General features: G+C 36.1%; 1 protein-coding gene across 11 annotated transcripts in view; it reads left to right on the top strand.

Moving 5' to 3' along the window:
- The window catches only part of ULK4 (unc-51 like kinase 4), a 749,242-nt gene that overhangs the window by 239,461 nt on the left and 494,206 nt on the right, over positions 1–15,575 (top strand). For all 11 annotated transcript variants that reach the window (XR_013162830.1, XM_077129714.1, XM_077129713.1 and 8 more), the window contains 4 exons: positions 945–1,066; positions 1,234–1,290; positions 8,389–8,440; positions 8,543–8,637. Coding sequence is in view for 10 of the 11 variants with exons in the window: in XM_077129714.1 (XP_076985829.1) it covers positions 945–1,066; positions 1,234–1,290; positions 8,389–8,440; positions 8,543–8,637 (326 nt within the window). In the remaining variant the exon portion in view is untranslated. The remainder of the gene's footprint in view (positions 1–944; positions 1,067–1,233; positions 1,291–8,388; positions 8,441–8,542; positions 8,638–15,575) is intronic.

The following is a 15,575-nucleotide window of genomic DNA, read 5'->3' on the forward strand; positions in this document are numbered from 1 at the left end:
GCAAAATTATCTTTAAAATAAAAATACCTAATAATGATTTGCAAAGAATGTTTATTACAGTTTTAAAATCCCTTATTTTGTTATTATTTGCAGAAAATAAATCTAACGAATATATATATATTTGCTTTAAATCCCATTCCATGCTTTTCCAGCAGATGTAGCTATAAACCAGAAATGCTTAAAGTGTCAAATTTGATCCAAGGCATTATAGCAAAATATTTAGCCCCAGAAATTTGGAAAATTAAATCAAAGCAATGAAAAAAGCTACATGGTCGGATGACAGTAGCTTTTTGCTCTTCTTTAGTACTTTGGGAGAGTTTTGTTTTGTTTTTTTGCCTATTAATGACTGAAAGTAGAGCATTTCAAAATTTATTTTGGATTGTAACCATTTTTTTAATCTCCAAAATCTGGTCCATTGTTGGTTGAGTTCTTTATTACCAGACTGTATTTTAGGATATGATGATAAAGCTCTGATATCCCACAAAGCAAGTTTATTCCTGATGAAATCATCCAATGACAAGTTTGAGGACTTGATCTCTTTTTATTTCCACACTATTCTAATTTTTTAAAAGGTGTGATCTGTATCTGTTCACTTATAATTTTTTTAAATAACTTTTTCCATTTACAAAAGTAATAAGCATTCATAGTTGAAATTGAGAAGACAGTGGAAAAACTCCACGAGTCTACTATAATGGTTTATAAATGCTATTCTAGATTTCTAGGCAAGAGGTGGTTGGTAAGTTAGAAGCAGAAACTCACACTCTATCCCCAGAGGCCACAACTGTATTCTAACTTCAGTGTAGATTAAATGCCCCAGATCCTACCCACTACATTTATTTGGAGATTAATGACCTCAGCAATCCCATTAGTATTCAGGTAATGACCAGGGCACCCAAGTATTTGTGGTCTTTAACCTCCGTGCCTGCACTGGATGCTCTTCACAGGTGACATTCTGAGTGCCCTGGCTAATGTTTCCGGTCGCAAACACCCATCAACAGTTCAAGTGAAGCAGCTGAAGATGTGTCTCCCTCTGATGCCTGTAGTGCTTCACCTTGTAATGTCTCAGGTACTGTTACTTTACTGGGAAATAAATAAATAAACGTGGCTCCCTACTTTGTAAACTGGAGCTCAGAAAAGTCAACTCAGTCTTTCTCTTTTTTTTTTTGTATTTCTCTTATGCTAAAAGTGTACATGCCTTTTAGGATTTAATCTGTGGACACTCTCATCACACAGGTGTTTCGACCGCAAATTGTAACAGAGGAGTTCCTTTTCAGTTATGGAACTATTCTTGTAAGTAACACTGAATTTTGCATGTTCCTAATAAAAAATGTGGCTGTGTCTACAGTTTGTCGAATTTGGTGTCAGGATGAGGTAATTTAAAAATCCTAGTGGTATTTATTTGTCCCCAGGGAAGTGACCTTTTTATATTTTTATCTGTTGACTGTAATAAAGTTTGACATTTGGAGGAAAATACGGTCTCTTCTGATAATGTATTTTGTTCAGAGACAGCCTCAAGTGAGGTAAATAAGACCATGGAAATGTGTTCATAGATTTTGGTATTAAGCATCATGGAAAAAATGTAAATAATAAAAGAGGTGAAAGTGGAATGCTAAAAATATGTTATTATCATTATTTATTTTGGCTCACATTATCCAGTCATGTGCAGTATCTTTTTTGACAATGGCTTATCTCTAAGTTCAATTTAACTTTTTCATTAATTTAATTTTGGTGATATGAGTAGCAATGGAAAACAAATTATTGTACTATTTTTCAGTTCAATCTTTGCTTACAAAAAGATAGTATTTTTATTCAGGTTGTGATTCATGAATTGTGATTCCCTTGCTTGGAGTGGTTACAGAATATGTAGTTGATAAAATGGTGAGTTGTACGAAAGGGAAAGCTAAGACATTTGTCATGCAGCATCTCCAGTCTTACTTTGATATTAGTAATAAACACTGAACTGAGGTTTCAGAAATGTCATAGAGGTTTCTATTTAAAATGAAGTGCACATCTCAATTTTATTGTTAGTTTGAAATGGAATAACAATTGCCATCTCCAACTGAGAATATGGTTTTCTAGAGAGTTCATTGTAGGGTTAAGTGTGATGTTTTAAAGTACAGATGTTGAGTGGAGGGCACTGATTGTTAGGAAATTATGTGTCCAGACAATGCAGGGGGAATCCTTTTGCACTCAGTTTCAAATTTTTAGTTTTCATCTCCTTGAATTCTGAATTCTATAGAGTATTATATTGTTTTGGTAGCACATTCATGAATTTTTGAGTTATTAGAAAGTAATCTAGTACTTTATTTTTTATCTGATTTTAAGTACAATGTGGGCATCATCTGTGGGATGTTTATTGTCATGCCCGTGACTATAATTCTGCATTTATAATTCCATTGCATCGACATTGATGTCTGAAAAAATTATTTGTTTTTGCAGCCCAATTTGGAATTTTTTGTTACAAGATTTGATTGTTTGGGGTTAAGTGTAATTGTCCTTGGTTGTTTTAACTTTTTTCTTATGAGCCTTTCTTTTCTTTGCCTATATTTACATGTTATCAGGAAAGAAACAGCACCTTAGGTTTTCAAGGTAACACGGATGGTCTCCAACATAAGATTCCTTATGTACCTTCAGATTAGCTCACCTGTTCTTGGCAGTGCCACACTCGGAGACATGGGAGGGGGCCATAATGAGGGAGGGCTCCTCACCTTCTCCAAGAATAGGTGTGCTCCTCGGGGAAGGGTGCTGTTCTGTAGGTTCTTCTCAATGTAGGCTCTTAGGGAATAGAAAGTAACTTGCCTGGGTTAAAGATAATTGGGATGTATTGGGAAAAAAAAAAAACATGTACCAACTTTTTCCTTGATAATTTCACCCAAAAGGAGGGAGTATAGGAAAATAAATGGAAGAAGTTCTTTTGGTTCTCTTGGGCTATTTTCCTAATTTGAATCATAACCAGTTCTTAGAAGTCTTTCCTTTTTTTCATGTCTGATTTGTTTTTCGGCCTTACCTTGTGTTCCCCTTTCTTAAACTCAGTGTTGTTGGCACTAGGTACCAGGAAAGGGAGGAATTATTGAGTAATATTTGGGACCTGTATTTAGTTATCCACATAGTTCTTGTGTCCTTTAGTGGGATCTGTGGAGAATTGGATGTTACTTCTCTGAGTTGATTCAGAATCTTTCCAGGAAGTGCGAAAAGCATAATTCAAGTCACAGGGCCAGGAGGTATGGTCTACTCATCCAGCATCCTACAGCCCTTTAGAAATTTACACTATACATTAGCATATTACAATTTCCAGAGTTTTCTTGCTTCAAAAGAATCGTTTTAAATTTTGTGTAGACAAATCTTTCCTAGACTTACTGGGGTGCAGGGAGGGAAGCTGTCCAGAAAATGAATTTGTGAAACTGTCTGGAGTATAGTGCTGCTGCTTTCCTGATGACATGAGGGAGTAGACCATTCATATTTATATACTTAGCATTGTGCTTTGAGAGTCTCATTGGTGCATCCAGAGATAGACATTATTTTTAATATTCTTAGGAACTTATCTGGTAGAGTAGCTAGATTATGCCAGGTTTGTTGCCTTTTTATATCTTTAAAATATGCCCTTCTTTGTTTGAGTTTCAGGCCTGGTCTACCTTTAGTAGCTGTATCCAACAGTAGCAAGCTGCTACCAAGAACTTCTTGGGCTTCCTGCTAAAACAGCTCTACAGGAGTAGTTGGTCCTCACTGGGGTGAATAGGGAGACAGTGGTAAGGCCGGTGTGATCTCCACTCGTGAGAAGGGCCTGTAAGTTGCAGGCTGGCAGGAGACTGGGGTCGTTCCCCACATTGTCTTCGGTGTTCATAGTGTGGTAGGGCATGGTTTGCTTGCTTATTTGTAGATGTCTTTTCTTTCTCTCTCTCTTTTTTTTTTTTTTTTTTGTAGAAATAGTATACTTTTTTATATGGGAGTATGAAGTAGAGTAATTAAGTTTCATAAACTTTTATTCCAAAGTAACATAAAGTTTTGGTCTTAAGTTTTGAAGACACTAGTGTTTGGAAGCTTCTAAATCATTACCAAGTTTTCCATGGCTCAAGGCAAAAGAGGACTATTCAGCTGACAATTGCCATCTTCACTTCTTATTTACAGTAGTAGTTTATCTTAAGACCCATTGCCCTCTTGATATTTCAGCCATGAAATATCTGGGGAAGGGCTAAGGGGAAACTATGTTGAATATCATAATTTTGGGGGACCTCTATTGAGAAGGGCTGAAACAGTATGTTAGGGAGCTCATATTGTGTGTTAAACTAATGTTCATGTATTTATTGTGCCCTTTTAAAAATGCTACTTGATTGGTAAACTGAGGAAGAGGACAGACTGTGTGTGGTCTTAAGTTCTGGCCTCATTTTATAAAAATGCAGTAGTTGCAGGATCATATTTTTCTACAAAAAGTCATCCTAATGCAAATTTTCAAATATAAGAAAACAAGAGACATATTTGCCATTTTTTCTCCCTTCTCTCCCTGTTCCCTACCCCAGTCTTTTTATAGTACTGTGAATGGGCTAGATGATAAAATTCTTCTGGTAGATTTATCATACAAGAATGTAATTATAATCTCCATTATTAATATATTTTTATGTAATTGTTTATTGCATATGTGATAAATGTCTTGTGCATGTATGTAATTATTAAAAGAAAAGATATACATCCTGCCCTTTTCAGATTTCTACTATAAGTGGTATGTTGTTTGTTGGTAGAATTTTACTTTATTTCCTTTGACTTCAATTGTAGTATATGAAGCAGTTTGAGGGAGGTACACACACACACACACACACACACACACACACATATATATGTACAATCATACACACACAAACACACGTATATATATATTTTTTGCATGGGCAGGCTCCAGGAGTTGAACCCAGGTCTCAAGCCTGGCAGGTGAGAACTCTGCCACTGAGCCATGGTTGCCTGCCCGGTACACACATATTTTTAACCATGATACTATATGCTATTTGCTGCCATATAACTGTTCTCTTTATGGGTTTTAAATTATTATTATTTTTAACAAACCATGAATTCATATACCCAATTTTACTATAGGAGCTTATTTTTTAGCTTGTTTGAGGGAGTATTACATAGGTCACTGACATTCCTTAGGGGTGCAGTTACCCTTTTGCCCTCCAGATGGGGCCATTTTCTGCCCCATATTCCTCCAACTGATGGGCCTAGCCGTGGGGTACATGTCTGTCCTTCTTGCTCCTTTGCTGAAACCTCCAACTTTGAAGTTAGTGCCTTTAGTATACATTTTGTTACCTCCTTTGCTGTAGTCATCTGTAAACATTGAGTGACTGCTACTAATTCTGGAAATTTTTTAGAGCTGCCAGTCTCTCTATGCTGCTCCTGCCATCATTCCTGGAGAATTTGATATCCCTGTAAAGGATCCTTTAAACACCTCAGCCCCTCAGATACTTCTTTTCCTCCCTCTCCAGGAACTTTTCTTTCCCCTATCTCGTCTGCTTATATCCATGGTCAGACTCTTGATTCTATTTTCAGCTTCTACTCTCTGGCTACCACCACTTACTTTCAACTCATTTTTCTACTCCCCCAGCTCCAATAGCCTGTCAACCCCTTGGAACTTATATTGTTCCTACGCCTTTTTCACTCATTATTTATTCTACCTTTGCATAGCCCTATTCTCTCATGGTTCTCTTCACTCAACCTTATATCACCATGTTTATTTTTACTCATCATCACTCACTGCCTTGCATGTACTCATAGCTCCCTTTCTTTCTCTTGCTTGACTTCCTTCCTTAGGTAAACCCTAATCCTGATTAAATTTAATTCTCCACCTGCTTTACCCATGGTTGGAGTGGCTCAGTGAGACTAGAGAAAAATACAGTGAAAACGACCAGTCTCACAGAGTTCATGACTACTAATCTCAAGTGAGCCCTCTCTGCAGACTGGTATCTCTTGTTCATTTTCCTGATTTGTGTACCTCCATGCTCACTGAATGACTCTTCATACCTTTATTTCTCTCCTTGAATCTCCTATGCCTCGTACCTCATCCAAGCTCTCACTCAATCACCTCATATTACACTGAGGATGAAGAAGAAATATATCAAGAAACATTAATTTTGTTTAAATCAAGGAAACATTCCATAGGTTTTTTTTTTTTAACAATAAGGATGTGTAAGGAAGAAATTAAGTTTTTAAACAAAGCCCATAATTTTATAATCTGAATAACCTTTGTTGACATTAAAAAAAGAGGTTATACCTGTTTATGGGTAGATATTCCAACAGTACAGAAAGGCAGAAGATGAAAAGTGTTGAAAGCACACCTCTCATCTCAGCATTTTCTCTCCACTGCTAGTGATGCTCTGTGATTTCTTCCTCAAAAATTGTTCACATCACCAGCATTTATGTTCTATTTATGCTTTCTTTTTTTAAAAAAAATTATACAGAAAGGATCTTAAGATACACTCTGTTCTGTGCTTTCCTGGTTGTTTACTTAGTAATCTATAGACGTTTAAATAGTTTTCTGTCAACAAACTTCTCTTTTTCTGTGATTTTTGTTTTATTCAATGTCAAATTCAAATTTGTTCAACAAAAATTATGTGCCCATTTTGGGGTTTTGTGAAACAAACTATTTCAACCAAATTATCATGAAATCCTTAAATTACCTCTTTTTTAAGTCCCTTTTTTCTTTTTTAGTCCTTTTTGTTTGTTTATTCAGAGACTGTTAAAAGAATTCAAGGAAATCAAGATGTCCTATATTTTGAGTTTTCAAAGAGTTTGCATTTTTTAGGTTCTCAGATTTTTTTTATACTAAGACACAAATTTCTTTAGTTTACAAGTTTCTCCTATTTTAAAGGAAGTATGCACTTATTTATTTATTTAATAAAATATGTGCTTATTTCAGAAAATATGAAAAATTATAGTGAAATCTGAAGAAATTAAAATTACCCTTAATGCCACACTCAGACACCATTGTTAACATCTTGTTGTTTCCGTATAGTGTTTTCTATTCAGATTTGTGTGTGTATAATGGAACATATATATGACATATTCAAATACATATAGTTGAGACCATGCTGGATAGATGGGTGCATAGATGGGTAGATACATAGATTTGCATTCTACCTTTTTCCATTTAACATTGTATCGTAAGAATCCATGTCTTTTAATATTCTTTTTTAACATGTTAATATTGTCCCATTCTATAAATTGCATACAGTTTGGTATCATTTCAGTGAACACTCCAAACAGTATACTGTTTATGAACACATCTATGGGATAAAACTATTAAAATACAAAGGAAATGATAAATTCATAATAGCAGTAATCTCTGGGGCAGAGGCAGGCAGGGGGGATATGGGAAAATATGCAAGGAATTTCTAATGTCCTAGTTCTGAACTTGAATGGTGCATTTAAGGTTTTCTTTTTTATTATGCTTTATAGCGTAAAATAAATACATATGTTCTTTTGTGTCTGTTATATGTATTTATTGTATTGGTCAAATATTTTAAGAAAACCATGGAGCTATAATAGACCCACTTGCTACTTTGGGCTAAATGCTTATTTATTTTTGTTGCAGCCTCATCCTATATTACATTACCGTTTGTTATATGGAGAACCCTATACATGTCATATTTGGAGACTAAAGGGCACATCCCGACCATGGCTCTTCTGCCTTCTGTAGCCACATTACTGGCTTTCTCATTCAGGTCCTGTTCATGGAGCACTGTTGGGTGTGGAGGGGCATTGGCTGGGCTGGAGGCTCACCCAGGATATGCAGGCCTACATCAAAGACAGGATTGGAGGTCCTATAAGAGAGGCACAAGCATAGTACATGGGAGCACAGATAAGGGGGTTGAAGGGTAAAATAGGAGATACCTAGGTGGGAATAAAAACTGGTGAAATTTGAAGACAGGCCTTGAGAACTAAGCTGCTGTGTCCTGATGCAGTTGTATTCATGGTAGCTAATAGTGGGCCATCCTTTAAGATGGCTATTTCATCTGCTCACGTGCCATTCTCACCAACTTCCAAGGTAATGGTGAGTGAGTAAATGGAGGGATGTTATTTGAAATGGTTGTGTATCAATTGGATTGTCCTCATCTTTCCTGGTTGACCTTTCTGTGCTTATATTACTGTTGAATTTATTTCAACATTAAATCTCATTAATAGTGATTTGTTTATTTAAAAATGATTATAGTATGTAATTTGTGTTGTTTTTATTGTAATATATTTTAAAATATTACAGTATTATATATGTACAGTGTTTAAGGCCTTCCATGACTCATTTCATTAAGAGTGACAGGTACATGTTTAGGTAAAACAGTAACTACCTATATTTTACTTTAGAGTTATTTTTAAATCTCTGTTTAGTAAACATTTTATTTTTTACAGAATCATATTAAATCAGTAGACTCAGGAGAGACTAACATAGATGGAGCTATAGGTAAGTAGACCATTGGGTATTTTATGTTCTTTTTTTAAGTACTTTGATATTATAATTTAGAACATGTAAGTAAACACCTATAATAATTGATTGTATTCCCAGGAGTGACAGCATCAGAAGAATTTATCAAGATCACATTGTCAGCTTTTGAAGCAATAATACAGTATCCTATTTTACTGAAAGACTATCGCTCTACGGTCAGTTCTGGTAGCTTTTGATACAAGCACCTTTTTATTTGGTAATTCTGTATATAAAGAGACTTCTTTTCCAGATGATTGGCTCATATGGATTTCCCGTGGAAAATAACCATTCAGAAAAGCTGACAGAAGGAACTAAGGAAATCTCTACTCTCCTTGTCGATTTTCTTGGGATTTTTCTTTGTTCATTATTTTCTTTCACTCCCTGAGCTTTCCCTTCTTACTTCTTGCCTGATTATTTGTTGGAACTAATAGTAGAAGCTCTTAGGGGAAGGTTTCTCAACCTCAGCACTGTTGACATTTGGGTTGATGTTTAGCAGTATCTCTGATCTGTACTAGATTCCCTTAGCACCCTTTCCTCCTCAGTTATGACAACCAAAAATGCCTCCACACATTGCCTGATATCACCAGGGGTGGGGCTTAATTGACCCCTGTTGAGAGCCATTGTCTAGAGGGATTCTTAGGTGCGCCAGGTGCTGGGCTTGAGGAGAGAAGCTGTGGGATGGTGTTCTCATGAGTAGGAAGCCCTGGAGAAGAGAGACCAGGGTAGAAAGAGATTAGAGCTGCAGGGTAAGGAGTCCTGTCAGGTTTCCCCACATGGTCACTGTTCCTAGAAGCTGCCATGGAGCAGAATCCTCGTCCCATCCTTCCCTCCATGACCCTTGTGGTAGGAAGCATGGATGATCTGGTAATGGGAAGATGTGTGCCTTATGCCCATTTAGCACATATTGTCCCCATGTCCCATCCCATTAAACATTTGTCCTAAACAAAAGTGACCACTTTTGAATAATAAATGATATGGGTATCCTAGTGTAATACAGCAGAGATTTTATTAGGAAAATGTTTTACAGATTTCAAACAGCTGATATACAGGCAAAATTTAAATTTGGACAGCAATCATTCATGAATTGGGAGCAGCCTGTAATGACAATGAATTGAAGTACTGAATTTCAAAACTGCAACTTTATTGTAAAAAAAATCCTTTATTTAAATAGTCTCTTCCTTGGCTCATGACATCTTGGAATTAAAGAGCTGAGTTCTGCTTTGGACTTATGTTGTATGCAATATTAGGATGCTTTTATTTACAAAAATGACATGACATATCATTTTTGCCAGGAAAGTATAATTATGTATCTTGCTTTCTCAGTAAGGAATTATGTTAAAATTGGGTACAAGTGACTTTTATGTTGGAATTTTAGATGGCTGGTTAATATAGTGTCTTTTGTGGAATAGTATTTTATTTAGAAGACTATGCTGCTCCCTAGATGTTTTATTGTTAAAATAATATTACCACCACTTACCCATGCTTCAAAAAGGTAGACAATTTATATAAATGTTCTTTATGTTCATATGTAGAAATGAAATCTGTATTTCTTTTCTGGTTTTCAATTGCTTGCCTTTTGATTTTCTTAATATTTTAACAGGACTGTACTTACTTCAGTGTTAAAGGTGATGATAGGACATCACTGATGGCATTTCAAAATAACAATTATTTATGTATCTGAAATTTTAAAGCTTGTTTAAATATGTCTGTCTCCCTGAATTAGAGAAAGTTATTAGAAAATAATCTGGAAATACTAAAGTTCTGATCTTGACGCTATTTTTCTCTTCTGTTAACCCCCACCAGGCCTTATTATTGCTATTTTAGTATAGTTAATGTTATTTATATTTGCCCACATATTTATGCTTTTCTTTGGTCTTCTTTCTTGGTTTTCATTCCTTCCATCTGGCTTCATTTATTTCTAACTGAAGTACATCCTTAAAGCTACTTTAGCTTGGGTCTGCTGGTAGCAAACTCTCTCTGCTTTTATTTGTCTGAAATATATTTCTTAAGGGGTATTTTTGCTGGGTATTAATTTCTGGGTTGGTAGTTTTTTCTTTTGTAATGTGAAGATATTATGTCATTGTTTTATGTCCTCTATTGTGGCTATTGAGAAATTAGCTGTTAGTCTGTTTTTCTTCTATGGATATGCTTTTTTCCTCCTGTTTCCTTTTGGGGCTGTTTTTTTTTTTTTTTTTTTTTGCATGAGCAGGTACTGGGAAATGAACCCGGGTCTCTGACATGGCAGGCAAGAACTCTGCCTGCTGAGTCACTGTGGCCCACCCTTGAGACTGTTTTGAATGGGGAGCGAGGGGTTGGTTTTCTGTAGACTTAACTATGATATAACTAAATGTAAATTTATTTTTGTTTATTCTGTGTAGGATTCTCTGTCTTTTGAATCTGTGGATTGTCCTTTCTCTTCAGTCTTAGAAAATTCTCACCTGTTATCCCTGCTTATTCTTTCCTCCTTTTCTTCAGTGACTTAGGTTACATGTACATTAAGCTTTCTTCAGCAACTCAGGCCATGTACATGAAACACTTGTCTTTCTGTATATTACATCTTTTTCTCTTTCAGTGTTGTGTTCTGGATAATTTTGTTTGATCTATTCACGTCATCTGCTATATTCAGTCTGCTGCCAAATGCATCCATTGAATTTTTTTAATTAATCAATTAATTTTTTAATGTGAAAAATAACATGTGCACAAAAAAAGCAATACATTTCAAAGTCTATCAAAGCAATTAGTTGTAGAACAGATTTCAGAGCTTGGCATGGGTTCAGTTCCACAATTCTAGGTTTTTTTCTCTAGCTGCTCTGAGACACTAGAGACTAAAAGAAATACCTATATAATGACTCAGAAGTCATACTCATTTGTTAAATTCTGTTTTCTCTGTTATAACTCCACCTTCTCCTTTGATCTTTCTCCCAATATTTAGGGTTATTTGGGTTATGCCCAAGCCAACTTTTCATGTTGGAAAGGACTGTCAATAATATGGGATAGGCGGATGGAACTAATTGCTGATGTTCTGGAAAGGCTGGCCCTTCTGGGTTTCAGGTACTTATCTGGCCTAGGAACAGAGCCGTTGAGGTTTTTTTTTTTTTCCATGGGCAGGCACCAGAAATCAAACCTGAGTTTCTGGCATGGCAGGTGAGAATTCTGCCACTAAGCTATCATCGCACTGCCCAGCCATTGAGTTTTTAAAACTGAATTTATGTTTTTAATTATTATAATCTTTAAAAAGCAAACCATCTTGAAATAGTTATGTTGTGAGGAATTAAGCATTAGAATTATAAGTTACAATTGTCCTTTGAATTAGAAATTCTTTAGAGCATTTAGTTTTTGTTTATCATCATCATTATATAGTCTTTATAATTAATTAAATTGGATTCTGAATCAGTTGCAGCAGACAGCATTTCTCCATTTCTACCAGACAAGAAGGCTCACCTTTTCCATTCATTTATTTGATCAGATCTTCCTTGCTAAGAAATCCACATTTAGCTGGATCTAACTCCTCAAAAGCAAGAAGGAGGGTATCTTCTGAAATTTTTATGGGCTTTTGTTCTATGCTTTGGTCATTGCTGGAAGAAATTTTTTTAATCATATGTATCCAGTGGGCTCTTCTACCTCTACAATCAGATGATGTAGTTCTCCTTCATAAGAGCAGAATCCTAATGACCTGATCATTGTTCCAGTCTCTTTTATCCACTGTATTGTTAGATTAATGGGCTGACATTTCAAAAACCTCTGCTTTTTTTCTGCTACAGCTATCTCTAAATGTTTTCTTTATGGTCCACCATCTTGTTGTGGAGCGCTGACTGCAGTGGGTGCCTACTGTTCACCCAGTACGTGGGGTCCTTTTCCCCTTCCAGCCCTGACAGCGAGCCTAACAGGAGGACGTAGCTCTGAATCCCAGGGTAGGAAGACCCAGGGAAGTAGGAGTGGGGGAGTCTGCGCAGGTGCCCCTCTTCCCTTCCTGCCAGCCTTGAATCTTAAATTTCAGTTATTTTTCATTTGTAGTTCTGTCATCACTAAAAATAAAGTTTGTCTGATTTTTTCAATTTTACTGTATTGCTTTTTATAGTTTCCTGTGCCCTGTAGTCATTTTCTAGTTTATTTTTTCACATTTGTTTAATTAGTCTCACAGTTGTTTTACACTGTCTGATAAGTGTAGCATCAGAAGACTGTGAAAGTCTTTCTTTTGTCTGTGGTGTCATAGCTTATTCATGCCTAAATCATCTTGTTTTCTTGGAGGCCTGATGATTGTTTACTGCTTGTTGGTCATTGTCCTGAGAACTGTTTGTAGGCACCCTCTGAGCCTACCAGGGATGTTCCCTCCTCCAGAGAGGCGTCGGGTTTGCTTTTGTGAGGCAGTCAGGGGCCCTGCCAGTCTGGGCTACCTCAGACTAGGATCCTTCATATCCAGGGTGTAAATCCCAGAGAATACAGGCCTGAGGCCGTAACTCCCAGGGTCAGCCTCCTCAGCAGTTTCCAGCAATATGATTGTGTGTGGAGGGGTTGACTTCCCCTTACCCTGAGGGTAGAATCCTTACTCCTCCAGTGCCCAGCCCAGCATAAGGAGGTTCTCATAAAACTCTCCCACTGGAGCCCATATGTTCTTTTTGTTGGCTACCATCTCCAGGACACAGATATTTCGAAGCTCAGATGTTCTGTTCAACTCTCTAGTTATAGGCTTTCATTCAGAAACTGGTCTGAGGACCTACTGTCTTATCAAATGTTAAGTGTTTTAAAGATTTTGGAGTTTTTATATTTTATCTGGTGTCTTTCATTGTTTTCAGTGAAAGAGTTAATCCAAGAAACCAAACCCACCATTTCCAGAAACATTGTTAGTGTTGTTTTCATAGCCCCGAATTCTGGTTCTTCCATTGAGATATTACTTGCTCAGATGTTGCTTATCGATTCTTTTGCCCTGTGAACAATAACCCCATGGCTAATTTATTAAGATCAAGTATGCATAAATAGGTATATTTATGTTTTAATTGAAATTTAATTAGTTTACTTTTGAATCATGAAATCTAGCATACTAATCAGTGAAACAGTCTCTACTGTGATAGCAAAAGTATCATTGCAATTTACAGGCTTCATAAAAAAATATTTTGTAATGCTATACCTCATGGGAAATCCTCTAATTATCTCTTCTTGAACATTTCTGAAATTCATGAAGGTGAAGATTCAGCACCCCAAGGAGCATAACATTGTTTAAAATGTTAGCATAAACTATATTCAAAGCTCCTAATCAATACTTTATTATATGGAAGTGGCTAAATACATTTAGTTCTTTTAGCATAAGTGCTTGAATCATATTTTTCTCAGAGTTTAGATCATTTAGTGCCACAGAGTTGGAAATTACTAGTGTGGCCTACAGAATAGTCAGAAATACCATATTGATTTGGTTTGCAAAGAGAATTTGTTCCCACTCATGGTGGTTTAAAAAAAAAATGTTATTAAAAACGAAGGTAAAAATAGAGATGATTTCTTTAATTAGAAAAATCTGGCAATAATATGAATCATTTATCTAAAATATATATCTCTTCTATTACTTTAAAAAACAAGCTAAGACCGTGGTGGCTCAGCAGGCAGAGTTCTTGCCTCCCATGCCGGAGACCTGGGTTTGATTCCCAGTGCCTGCCCATGTAAAAAAAAAAAAAAAAGCTAAAACCTTAAAAAACTTCACTTCTAAATATTTATTAATTAGAAAAACAGACATATGTTCACCAAATACATTTTCCAAACAGGAAGCTATCCAAAGACCCTTCAACAATGAATGAATAACTTATGGTATATGGTATGGGTATAGGCATGTGATGAAATACTATACAGCAAAGAAAATGAATGGTTTATAGCCACACTTAACAACATGGATGAATTTTGAAAGCTTACTATTGAGCTACAATATAATAAATACAAAAGAATATTTATTCCATGATTCCATCCACATATAGTTAAAAAGCAGATAAAGCTAATCTATTTAAAGTCAGGATAACAGTTTATCCTTGGGGCATGTAGTGACCAGAAGGGCTGACAAAAGGTTTGTCCTATTTCTTGATCTGGGTGCTAGTTATGTGAGTGTGTTGGTTTTGTGAAAAATTAAATGGGCTACATACTTAGGATTTATTTCCTTTATGTATACTTGAATTAAAATGCTTATATAAATAAGAAAAAGGTCGTTTACAACTTGGTAAATGTAAGTTTACCTTTATTATTCATCTTTTTAAGTATATGAATTAGCAAAAGTTGTTTTTCTTCCTCTTTTCTCTCTCTCCCTTCCCCTATTCCCTGTCTATTTTTATTGGTATGGACTCAGGGATTCTCTGTTTTTCTACTGCTGCTTTAATATATCACAAACTTAGTGGCTTAAAACAACACATTTATTATCTTACAATTCTGGAGGTCAGAAGTTTGAAATGGATCTTCAGGGCTGAAATCAGACTGTCCACAGAACTGCTTTCCTTCTTGAGGCTCTAGGGGAGAGTCTTTTTCCCCTTTTCAACTTCTGGAGGCTGCCTGCATTCCTTGGCTCATAACTCCTGCCTGCATCATCAAAGCCAGCAGTGTAATGTCTTCATGTCCCACCCCACTCTCTCTGACCTGCTTCCCTTGTCATGTCACCTCTTTCACTTTGACCTGCCTGCCTCCTGCTTAGAAGGACCCTTATGATTACATTGGGCCTACCCAGATAATCAGGGGTAATCTCCCCAACTCACAACCTTAATCATACCTTCAAAGTCCCTTTTGCCATACAGGGTAACATACGTACCAGGAATTAGGACATAGATATCTGTGGGGGACCATTATTCTGTCTTCCACAGATTCCTGTTTTAATCAGTAGGAACCATTTTATCAATGATTTATGATTCATTACTATATTTAATTATTTTGATGTTCAAATTACACTACATTTCGCCAATTCAAGCCCTTTCAAATAGAATCCTATGTCCTCATAATACACCCTATCATTCCTTGAGCTTTCCTTAATTTCTGATGCAACAGGGTGTTCTGAGTTTGGCTTGTATAGCTACATCTCCATCACTCCAAATCCTAAGTGAAGTCTGGTATATATAACAGCAACTTGTGAAACTTTTAAATTTAATCCTTAACA

Source organism: Tamandua tetradactyla, chromosome 15, assembly GCF_023851605.1.
Source record: "Tamandua tetradactyla isolate mTamTet1 chromosome 15, mTamTet1.pri, whole genome shotgun sequence".
Lineage (NCBI taxonomy): Eukaryota > Metazoa > Chordata > Mammalia > Pilosa > Myrmecophagidae > Tamandua > Tamandua tetradactyla.